This window comes from Ptychodera flava, chromosome 6 (assembly GCF_041260155.1).
Source record: "Ptychodera flava strain L36383 chromosome 6, AS_Pfla_20210202, whole genome shotgun sequence".
Classification (NCBI taxonomy): domain Eukaryota; kingdom Metazoa; phylum Hemichordata; class Enteropneusta; family Ptychoderidae; genus Ptychodera; species Ptychodera flava.
The window spans coordinates 2,408,954-2,421,548 of NC_091933.1; the positions used below are offsets into that span (position 1 = coordinate 2,408,954).

The 12,595-nt window shown below is 37.4% G+C and overlaps 1 protein-coding gene across 1 annotated transcript in view; it reads right to left on the reverse strand.

The window, feature by feature from the left end:
- Positions 1-12,595, reverse strand: part of LOC139134581 (A disintegrin and metalloproteinase with thrombospondin motifs 9-like) — a 145,742-nt gene that overhangs the window by 42,423 nt on the left and 90,724 nt on the right. The window contains exons 16-23 of the mRNA XM_070701491.1: positions 10,234-10,370; positions 9,784-9,901; positions 8,760-8,861; positions 7,737-7,903; positions 4,191-4,317; positions 2,275-2,401; positions 456-657; positions 107-271 (exon numbers count right to left, since the gene is read on the reverse strand). Coding sequence (XP_070557592.1) covers positions 107-271; positions 456-657; positions 2,275-2,401; positions 4,191-4,317; positions 7,737-7,903; positions 8,760-8,861; positions 9,784-9,901; positions 10,234-10,370 — 1,145 coding nt within the window. The remainder of the gene's footprint in view (positions 1-106; positions 272-455; positions 658-2,274; positions 2,402-4,190; positions 4,318-7,736; positions 7,904-8,759; positions 8,862-9,783; positions 9,902-10,233; positions 10,371-12,595) is intronic.

A 12,595-nucleotide genomic window follows, 5' to 3' on the forward strand; every position in this document is an offset into this window, starting at 1 on the left:
CAACAAAACCGCCACAACAAGGATAGTGAAATCAAAGATTTTCATTGGCTGTTAACAAGATCCATAATGACATTGCTGATGGTGAGAATTTATGAAATGTACATACTGCTGACCATTCTGTGTATGTCCACACTGGACAGGCTTGTCTATTGCATGGTGCAACAACTTGTCTTTCACTTTCTTCACACTCTTCATCATCTTGGAGATTATGATCATCGTCTTGACACTCTGCATCTCTTGTCATTATGCCCCCACCACAGCTGACAGAACACTGAAATTCAACCATGAAGAAACATATGCTATGATCTCAAATCAAACCAGGTTACATCTAAAAGAGTTTGGTAATCAGCAAGCAAATTCAATACACAGTTAAATACTGTCTTCTTACGCATTCCATTCTTTAAAGGCAAGTATAAAAAATGAAGTTCCTTACAATAATGTATGAATAAACTTACTGTAGACCATCCACTGAATTCCCAATGGCGTGCAGGACAGTTTCCAAGACATTCAACCACTGCAGGTGGTTTGACGAGATGTTTACAGCTTTCTTTGTTAACAATTGAAGAACCAACACGTTGATCTTTGATACAGGTAAATGTCCTAGTTTTCTGACCAACGCCACACCTGGCGGAGCATTCACCTTCACTGATGCTCCATCTGAACAAAATATAGAAAATAAAAACTGATTTAAGTTGTAAACTTCAATAATCACAGTGAAACGTAAGTGGACACAATGTACCAAATGGAATGAAACAGAAAAGTGATGATGAGGCAAATATAATCACAATTTCTGACATTTAAGTATTCATGGACTGTATTGAACTTTAATGATGTGAATTATGCTCATTTTGTTTGAGGTAAACACACAGGTCATTCAGGATGTGCTGTACTATAGCCCTTACTGGAAAGTTACCAATAAACAACAAACCACCAATAGTAACAAGTATATCACAAGATATTGACCAATTCACGACATATATGCATCAGCGATAGCAAGTGCGTACCAGTTCATAGTGTAAGCTAGTTTAAACCAAGTGGTATACCTGATGCTCAGGTGGTTTATTGGTATTATATGATAGTACATTGAAATTTTGGTGTGACCATCAAAAAAGGGATTTTTCTCCAACTTAGAGCTTGTGCATATTCCAACAGTGCTCTATTGCAATTCAGCACTATTGTTATCCCCTCTGATCATCGATACACTTGGCAGAGTATATAATCTCTATTATCACATGTTCCCATAACATTTATGTAAACTGGCTTCATCTACTGAGTAACTGCTTGACATTTCTACTGCAGTCAGCACAATGTCTGTATATAATCGGATTGACACTTTTGACGTTTTGCTTAGAAAGCAAATCAACGGTTTGATGAAAAGGATTTCTATGAGTGAAAACTTAATTATACGTAAGGTGTATGATGTTGTGTACTTCACTTCTGACTTGAGGAGAAGATGGATAAATTCAGTCTTCTAATCTGAGTTTCTTTGTACAGAAATATGTCTTCATGGTCTAAGCCATAAATGACTTTTCTCTTGATGTCACCTTTTTTGTATCATTTTGCCCCCAATGCTGTAATCATTTATATATATAGACATGCTCATCGTCCAAAATAAAGAATAAAGAATAAATAAATAAAAACAACGCATAATCAATATCTTTTTGTAGGTAGACATTAAAATGTTTGCTGGAGCTTATACAAAACCAAAGGAATCACAATGGAATAGTTCATTGTAAGAGATACATAAGATATTATAGTTGTATTTCAGCGTCCAAAATATCCTTGTTCTTCTAAACGCTTCGACTTCACACTGTTGGGGTTACGCAGCAGCTACTTTGTTTGTTGACTTTGTTTGTTCACTGGCTAGTCAAGTTACGAATGTAGTTTGAAAACACTCCAAAACTGGTGACATATCCAAAAATTATGGAAAATGCCATCAGGATAGAGCTATATGGGCAAAGGCATATGATAACATGATCTTGTTACCATTTGGGCCAAAATTTAGAAATTTGAACAAGATTAATACATGTCAGGCAAACTTCCCCATCATTTAATCAAATATAAGGTAAGTCTTTCCTACAAAACACCTACACAAATTTGAAAGCTATTGGTTGAGTGATTTCACAGAAAGAGTTGCTTTGACACATATGTACAAATGGACAAATTGTGGAAACGTATCGTATCCATATGCCTCTGTGCCAATGGTATTCGAAAAACATGTTAGTTGTATGGAAATTCAATACAACTTACAAGTCTAAAAGAGAGTAATCATACCTGAGACGACATTTGGTGTTACATCTTGAGATTATTTCACTTGGTCGTACTTTACGGTCACAATGTTGATTTGGAACCTTAACTCTGTCATTTGCTCGAAGACAACGAATTTCCCTTCTTTTGAAACCTGCAACAGAACAACATTTTACTCTAATGATGACAAAGTGATGGCAATGTCAGCTCCACTGAACAACAACATTAACTGTAACAATCTCCATCAATAAACATAGCCAACTATTTCTTTAACAGATTCTCTTTTATTTATCCTTTGCAGAAAAATATAAATGAAAATAACACCAAGCTCCAATTTGATCAGAATTAAAAGCAAGTTTTGCAAATCAAATTTTAAACTATCAGAAAACCAGTTTATGAAGATGTTTGGGGACAAATGAGGAAATGGGCCCCCAAATTTATACAGTCAAATTTCAACATTGTTAAATTAAACTTAAATGAAGTCATGTGCAGGCACTCACAAATCAAAATATGAAAGCTAATATTCAAGTGATGTCAGAGAAGATGGTTTGACCAAAAGTGAGAAATTTGCTCTAAAAATTTACACTGTATGCAAATTTTACAATCACTTGAGCAACCAGCATGAAGTCATTAAGAAACTGAATGAAAATAATAAATTTTTGAAATACTTGTGCAATGACTTCACATTTTATCAAAGTATCACACCAGATACAACTTTTAAAATAAATTGAAAATGTCATGGGTACTTATGGCAAAAAAAAAGCTGTTTGTAAAATTTGTTTTTGTTACATTTTCACTGATAATTTTATTAGTAGATTCACAGTGAACATCATACGAATTCTTCTATAAAATATCCTTTATGTTCTCTTTCCTTACTTGTTTTGTTTCATAATCTGTAAACAAATTTGCATATGAAATAAAAGAACTGCTGCATAAATTCATAATAAGCGATAGTTCAGTCCAGTATATTGATCACATAAATACTGTGATCTGATTGGTCAAGACAGTGAAAATAACTGTGCTTTATCACAATATTGCATGGCTGGAACAGGCACGAGCTCCAACGAAGAGAAAAATCCCTTTTTGATGTTTCATCCCAGACCTTCAATTATGATAGCAATAAACCTTCTCAGGAATGGGTAAACCACTCAGTTTTGTCAAGTTCACTTCATATATGCATTCACTAATGAACTGGTCAAAATCTGGTGGTATACCGTCTCTGGGTGTGGTTTATTGCTTAGTTGTACTTTGCTGAACTGTATGGTGCAATACAGATGATGAAAGTCAGTAAGTTTCCAAGTGTATCTTTATGGTTTCACTCTCTATTCCCAATCTTCCCCTGCTATCGTTTAATGCCACAGGAATTCCCTCTCACAACAAGGTGGGTTTTCTCTGTCATTACTGTGACATGCAATGCTGTTCTTCCAATTCCAAGCAATTAAATTTCAATTTGTTGCCTGACATCCTGACTATTTCATTCAACAAGTCATTGATGTCCGCCATCAATATGACTAATTTGCATTCGTAGATGTCTTGCTACAAAAATCTACACACATTATGGAGAGCTTCCTGAATAAAACACGATTCAGTTTCACAATTCCAAAATCACCCATCTATTATTAGTGCAGTCATTTCTACATTACAGGGCAAGTATTTATACTATGACATCTACATATATCTGTCTCATTCAAACCTGTATGGCTGTGATGAACAATTCAAATTTTTGAATGGACTTACTATTATTGTGTTTAGATCATTTGCTCCACTGTACTTTTAGCAAACAACCGCCTACATGGCAAGAATTTCCAATGCTAAATCTTTCACATTTATGAATTGTAACCACATATTTACATGTATTGATAAATCACTGCACACAGCATAGAGCATCGTCTTTCACTGCCTGCCAGCGCTGTACTGTCAATACAGCTGTCAAACTGACTTACCACTGCATATAGCATTGCATGGTTCCCATGGACCGTACTTGTCCCAGACGTACACAACAGTACCAGGTATTGGAATAGTAAATGTATACCTAATATTGGGCGAAGTAAGGTTTCCAACTGATAGCACCTATATACAGAAAAAACACAACAATCCATGGAAAACATCCATTATAATTGGTTTTAGATTTCAATGCCAAAAGTACATGAAAAAAATCAAAAACAAATAGTAACAAAGTGCACTGAACAGAGTCTTTTAAATCACTGGTCTGAAATCAATACTGTTTTTGCAGGTCTGTATTGTATTCACTGCTACTGTCTACAAACTTATTTGTTCTAAAATAAAAATATGCACATGACTTTGTGTTATAAAAGCCCACTTTACCTTTGCCAGGAGAATTATAATGCAAGACTGATAATGCTGAAAGATAGTTTGAGACTTGATTGGAGTACTGTTATTATTGACATAATACGGAACAGAGAAAAGGCTTTTTTGACCATGTACCACTGGTATCTCTAAAAATGAATTTCGGGAACGTACTACAAAGAACTGTATAGTGGTTTCTTAATTTAAAATACTTAAAGGGAAACCTAAGTCCAGCGACATTGACCGTTTATCCCTTCCAAAGTCACCCTTGAATAAAATGCAGCTCAAATTTGCAACATAATTGCACGCGCCGACAACTACGGAGCGACGAAAAGGGACATTGAAGTAGACGACATTTATGGAAATGAGCTCGGAATTCCATGGGCGCGAAAGGGCTCATGGGAGGAGCGTGCGTGACGTCATCGGCGATACACGAACGTGTGTAACAGCTTACCAAAGCATTGGAGTCTATGACTGCAGCAGTGCAGTTCTGCACGTTACCACTCTTTTATGCTCAGTAGCATAAAAAATGATTAACTGTTGTTCACTTGAGTGCAAAAATCACTCAAGGAAGAACAAACTGAGTCAGCTTTTATCGTCGTCCCACAGAACAGCTTTTTCGAAGACAGTGGCTAAAAGAAAGTCGGGCGAGTTTTAAAATCTTTAAAAGATAAAAAGTTATGTTCTACTTCTTTCATGATGATTGTTTTATAAGGGATTTCAGGATTCTGATACCGATACGGGACTATACTACACAATGCGGTTCGTATCTTGACATGCTGAGTCAGCCTACTATCGCCGGTTTTACCAGATAAATATTAATATTGGCGATTTCGGGACTCTAAAATCCGAAGACGGAAACTACACAAAGCGTCTCTTATCTCGACAGCCCGGGTCTGCGAAATTGCCGATATATACCCAATAAATATAGGCAATTTCGGGACTATCTCTGGTAATATTGATATAACAAGATATACTGGAATGACTTCTCGCCTATTGTGTCTCGGCACGGCGGGTCTGACAAATCGCCGATATTATATTTACCCGATAAATATCAATTGCGCCGGGACTCCTAGGCTAATGCAGACGATTCAGTGTGGCTGTTTTCGGACGACCTCGGTTTTCGGACATTTAATGACATGCTGTTCGTTGTACTCACTTCGCTCTGTATTGATAGTGTTTTACAAGTCATGTGACAGCATATTAAGTCAAGTGACGCTGTTGTCCCGTTTCGGATATTTTTTCGGTAGAAGCTATTTCGGGCTACAAACTTAGCCACACCGTTCGATACAAGGTGTCGAACGCAACACACAGAGACAGCCCATGTCCGATATTTAAGCGCCATACACGTCGAAATAAGCTTATAGTTGCGTCGTCCATGGATTAGACGTAACTAATTTATCACATATTTTTACAAACAGTTTTCTAAACACATCGAAATTGAAAATCGGGGGTTTGAAGTTTCAAAATATCAATATTTAGGCCCCTATAATCACATTCCAAATACGACGTCCGATTACTGCGATAGCAGTCCAATTACTACGCACTCAACATGGGGTCAACAATTTGGCAACTTTGACCCCCTAAATAACACTTCCGTCCTGTTAGCAGTTTGAGGATAAGCGCAATAAAGTTTCGAAGGATATGGTAATAAGATTTCGCAGTGCTCGTCATTTATGAAACGGCTTTGAGCGAAATTCACTACCCTGTCCGAAAACTGTCACTAGATTTACTTGCACTGTGTGGTGTCGGCACGCCGGGTCTGCGAAATAAGATATTTATCCGATAAATATCGGCGACCTAGGACTTTAACTCTGATACTGGACGATACATTGTCAAATTGAGGGTAAATGTCCGATGTAGATCGGAGATTTCACCACCTAACAGATCCGACTACCTCTGTCCGACTCTAAGTTCAAAAATAGCATCCATGGCCGGTAGTCAAGAATACTGTATGTTTTACATTATTAGATTTATTCATGCACGAAATACATGTTTTACATGCAAAGCATTTGTTCATTAAATGTCCACACGAACTTTCATACACTACTATCGGGACTTCGTCGAGAGGGCCGATCGGATATCACCGTGAGTTTGGGAGGGCCTTGCACCAATTACATTCTGTACAGGTAATACATTTTTACTTGGCGATCGATCGGGACTTGAACAGAGGACATATCGGACATCATCGGGAGTTTTGGCTGGTCTTGTATGAAATACATTCTTTACAACAATAGACGATACTGTCTTTTTTAAATAGCGGGCAAATATCCACTATATCGGAGATTTCATCACTTTGTAGATCTGAGTAAGCCCGACTTCCTAAGTTCGAAACGAACTTCGAAAAATAGACGACACTATAGATTTGTCGAATCGCGAATAAATATTTTCCGATACATATCGGAGATATCGCAACCTTAAAGATCTGGCCAAGCTCGACTTACATGGTAACACCATAGACCCTCGAGGGTCTATGGTAACACATACAATCAGTCAATCCTTCTGTATCATTCACGAACCAAAAATTAATTTTAAGCGACTGGTAAAGAAAAACTATGTTTTAGAAACGTAGCGTTGAAGGATCGCAGGGTCACTCAGTGTCTCCAATTCAGTTCGGGGTCTGTATAAGCACAGTGACTCCCTTCGTGGAATCATACACAAAACGCAAACAACCAAATATGAACGATGTGTGGAGATGCTTTCATGATATCTTGGTTCAAATTAGTATGGTTTGATTTCAGTCGGGGAAAATTAATACTCGATGTCAGAAATATCGCAGTCCGAACTCTCCATAGTCGTCTTACAAACGCGCTGAACTGTTTACAGAACTCCTTCAGCTGCAAGCTACAATCGTCTGTATCGCCGATGACGTCACGCACGCTCCTCCCATGAGCCCTTTCGCGCCCATGGAATTCCGAGCTCATTTCCATAAATGTCGTCTACTTCAATGTCTCTTTTCGTCGCTCCGTAGTCGTCGGCGCGTGCAATTATGTTGCAAATTTGAGCTGCATTTATTCAAGGGTGATTTTGGAAGGGATAAACGGTCAATGTCGCTGGACTTAGGTTTCCCTTTAAAAAACAACAGCATAGCAAACAATGTCTACAATAGTCATGGATAAGACAGCTATGATGTCACCAATATTGAGGGAAAGTGAAAATCATTACTGTGAATGACTTCTTACCTGAAGGATAAGATCCTCATGAACAGTTGCTGAACAATTCAGTCTTTCAATAACAGAGTCAGAACCACTGTACTGTATTACAGCACCTGCAACTTCTATTTCACGTCGAAATCTACTCACTGCATAAAAACCATTCAGTACATACTCATTTCTGCTGTTCATTAAAGCTGTAAAGACAACAAGTACACAGGTTTATTTGTATTGCTGTACGCTTAGAGGGACAAAAAGTTTATTACATGGTTGACAATATTGTTGAAAAAAGTTTGACAAAAAAAATTACACAACCTTCAGCTCAATTTCTGATTCTGTACTAGAACAATCATATCAGCTTGAAATCAAAAGGTCAATGCACCAAGATAATATAATTAGAGACTATACCAAAAGTAGAAAATAGTGTCAATGACACTATATTACTATTTTGATTTCAAAAATATCTCTGTGGATGGACATACATGCAGACAGACATACAAACGTACAGACAGACATCTGCTAACTGATTCTAGTAGCTCTCCATTTTACACACACATGGCAATGGGAGCTAATATATCAGATTTGTTTTGACAGGTTGTTCTTTCTCTAAAAATGGCAATTGTTCTTGGCACACTATAAGAATACTGAACCCAATCATCTTTATGGCTTTGTGAAGCATATGGATTCCACTTGAATTGCTTGGGTTTGTGGCACTGTTCAGTTTGGGCAATTGTCCTTTAGTCTTACGCTGTTCAAATGTCCGACCATTTCCAAACAACAACATTCTACGATTCTAGCTTTCTCAGAGTTTTGACAGTCTTTTGTCAATGTGTCAATGTATTTACTTCTGGAGAAGGCCCGGACAAAACATCCAAAAGAATGAACTTGTCAACACTGTTGTAGTATTATGTCAATTTAAATTACTGTTTTGTCAGGAATACTTATGACTAATGTCAATGAGAGTTTGGTTTAAAGTTGCAAGCTGAAGTTTTTCACCATAAATACAGAAAGGTTTTGGTAGATGGTGCAAAATTAAGATGAAACATTACTTACCTAAATAGTTGTCATCTATTTCGTCTATTCTGTTCTCATGCCCGTGTTGTCGAATATCAATATTTTTAGCACCTGAAGGTATTCGTATAACTGTATTATATCCTGTAGACAAGAAGTTGACAATGATAATGACATTTATACAATTTCTTTGACATTAAACAAAAAAATTTTTAATGATTTTCTGGACTTCTAGGTTGCATTGATTTGGGTTGTTGAGTAGGCTAGTTTCACATCTAAGTGTTCCCTTTTTTCTACATAACTTCAATTTTGAGAATGTTGACATGGAATAGATTTGCGAGTTTAAAACACAAGGTGCCAAAAAGATTCCCATTCAAAAGTTGATAAGTCCCTGTTTAAACAACAATGTTCAAATCTTCTACGGAAAAGAGTGTTACTGTAAGAAACTTTGATAGGTGTATAATAGTAGACAGTCACTGCATCAACTATGCTATCAACATTCAATTGCTGCAAACTCCCTGCGTGGATGTAATCATTCACATCTCATTAAAATCTGACACACGTAGAAAGTATGACATTCACCAACACACATCAACTGATACAAATATCACATATTCAACTCTCTTTACAATTCTTGGGTCTCCAAAATGTAAGCTTCATTTCAAAGAATAACATTTTATTTTTTATTAGTGCTACCGGCTTGTCACTGTGCAAATTGTTTTATCCATGAAGTTAGCAGTCAAGGAAGATGGAATGTACACAGCACACAGACCATGGAGTCATCGTACAGTGTGAACACCAATGAAAGTTTCTTGCTGTTTTCTGTGAGGAGATTGAAACAGTAGGCGGGATAATGGTGGGAACAAACAAACTTTGGTTTATCAATTTTCTAGCTACTTGCTGTGGAGATGGACAGCTGGTCTGGCATATCAACAAATCATGATCAAGCCAATTCTCTACTCTGGCTAGTTTGGATGATGTCAATGTCATTCACATTTCAAACAAAAATGAAGAGTGTATACATTTAATGAAGACTATTTTTCTATTTAAAGAAGAAATTACTTACCGTATTCAGCATTGTCATAAGTATTTGATATAGCTCTACATGATGTGTTGTCACCTCCACACACACCACACAAATCTTTCCTTGTTTTGGAATTTAAAACATGATCACATCCAGCTTTCTGTCAGAGAAAGGGCACAGAAATAAAAAAATTGGAAATCACATGAAAATTTGAAATTTCAGAGAGGAAAATAAAATCAACATTATTGTGCTTCAACTTGATCAGAACTGCTTCACACTACCATTGTGAACAGAGTTTTTTCCATGAAGTTCAAAGTTCACAAAGATTTGATGAACGAAGCACACAGTGAGTATGCTTCTTGTTCTTGCGCTATCTTTGATTGGTACATTGCATTGGTTATCAATAGGGACTTGTCAACTTGGGTACATGAATGGAGTTAGTTGCCAAGGAGTATGAATAATTCAAAATCAGATCAGTTATATTTTCCTTACCCTACATAAACCTTGTACACATATATCATCTGAATCTGGACTGCAAGGCGTGCCATCAATGACTTTTTTAGAAAGCTGATAAAAAGAAGACATTCCAACAGCTCGGCAAAATAACTTACATCTGTCTTTCAAATGAACTGAGAAGAAAAAAAGATTTTAAGATGGGTGAGACATCATCTTTCTCAGTTGTTGTACAAGTACTGATTCTCTCATTAGGTTGCTTGTTGACTGAGCTATAGTTGGATAGTACTTTTTCGCTTGTACAAAACATTTGATTGTAAGTCTCAAGGAGCACTTTAAATTTGAAAAACATGGGGCCCGGGGGCACCGACGTCCTTTGTGCCTCCTTACTGTTTATTATTTGCCATAAATGTGAAATCTGGCAAAAAGTCAAATTGTTTGGACATAAATGAAAGTTAATGTGAAAGTGAATCATAAGAGATGGAACTCAATAGGATCAACAATATCTAAAACAGGAAACGGTGAACTTATATGATACAGAAGGGGAGAAAATTTAGCCACAAACTATTGTAATATAATGGACAATGGCTAATCTAAACCAAATTACTTAAACTGGATTGTTGGCATTGATTACACATGTATTAATTGTCCATCAAATAGAAAATAAATTTGGGCCATTGACTAAAAAACATTTGCTTGTTACACTCACCACACTTGTACTTAGTATTTGGAGTGTACACCTATCTACAATACAATGATAAAAAGTTTGGACTCTGAAGGTCAACAGTGCATCTTTAATGTATGAGACTAAATAAGCTTACCCCTCAAGTATGTATAGGCCAAAAACAATATTAATTTTGAATTATGTAGTGCAGGGAAGGACATAGAATATGGTGAAAAGCAAACTAAATATAAAAACTGAATATACAATTATATGGAAATGTTGTTTTACAGTCATGAGTATCTAGTGTGTGCCGAGAGACATATTAAAATTGGACAGTATCATCCTGACCAGAGTTTGTCTGAGTGGTTGTTTCCTTCTGATTTTCTGACACGGTGATAGGTACAAAATATTATGTTATTCACCATAGTTAAGCAACATAGCTTGCATTTTGTTCACAGTAGAACTGAGTTTTACATGTAAGATAACTTTCTCATAAACTGTAAATTCTGGCTTGTGGCAGCTCAAACGTCGCAATACTACATTTTTTGATATGATATGGAGTGACTTGCACACATATGCAATATGCAGTGACAGTCGATATATTCATAGTAAGAGTCTACTACATTCAAGCATAGTGATGTTGACAACTACATGCATGCCAGTGCACGATTTCAAAGTAGCCAGGAGGAAATTCTAATAGTCTTTTAGTGGAAATAGGCCCTATAGGTATTAAACCACAGTGAAACAAACACATTAGTTATCGTGACCTTGCTAAAGTGCAATCTCGGATCATGTATGATCTGATGATCATGCCAAATTACCATGTCGGATTATGCCGTGATTCTGAAGTGCGCGTAAATCGGTCAACATAAGCACACATAGACTCCCGCCACACATAGACTCCCGCCAGTCGCTTGTACTGCTTGGTCTCGCGTAGCTTTCGGTATTTATACAAGCTCGTGCCTTCGGCACTCGACCTTGCGCCTTCGGCGCTCGATCGCCTACGTTGGATTACTACCGCAAGTGACTCCGGATCCGGTCAAAAGAAGGCACGAGGACTGTCGACAGTCTAAAGCACACACTGTCTTCAACAATGATGCTTCGGCGCTCGATCGCCTACGTTGGATTACTACCGCAAGTGACTCCGGATCCGGTCAAAAGAAGGCACGAGGACTGTCGACAGTCTAAAGCACACACTGTCTTCAACAATGATGCTTCGGCGCTCGATCGCCTACGTTGGATTACTACCGCAAGTGACTCCGGATCCGGTCAAAAGAAGGCACGAGGACTGTCGACAGTCTAAAGCACACACTGTCTTCAACAATGATGTCAAAATCAATACACAACTGTCGAAATTACCAAAAGCAACAGAAAACTTAAAGTTATCGCTGTCTCGAAAGGACAGTACATCAACATAAAACGACTCTAGTTTGTTATGACATGGAGGTAGAAGGACAGAGCGAATTCTCTCGCTCTCACCCAGCTATTACTAACGGGCCGCCGGTGGGATTGCCTCGCTAAAGCAATGGATTCGCCGGTAACGAAGGAGCGTTTCGTGCCAAAAAAATACATGACAGCAACAAAAATACAATCACCGTGAACTTCATATTTACAAAACATCATCAAATAAATGCTAAAAGCTTCAAAACGTCAAAATTCGCACAAGACCGAGAAACAAGACAGCGTCGGTTTGATTTTTCAAAGTCCTTGCCAGGAGCTGGTCCTTGCAAAAACAAC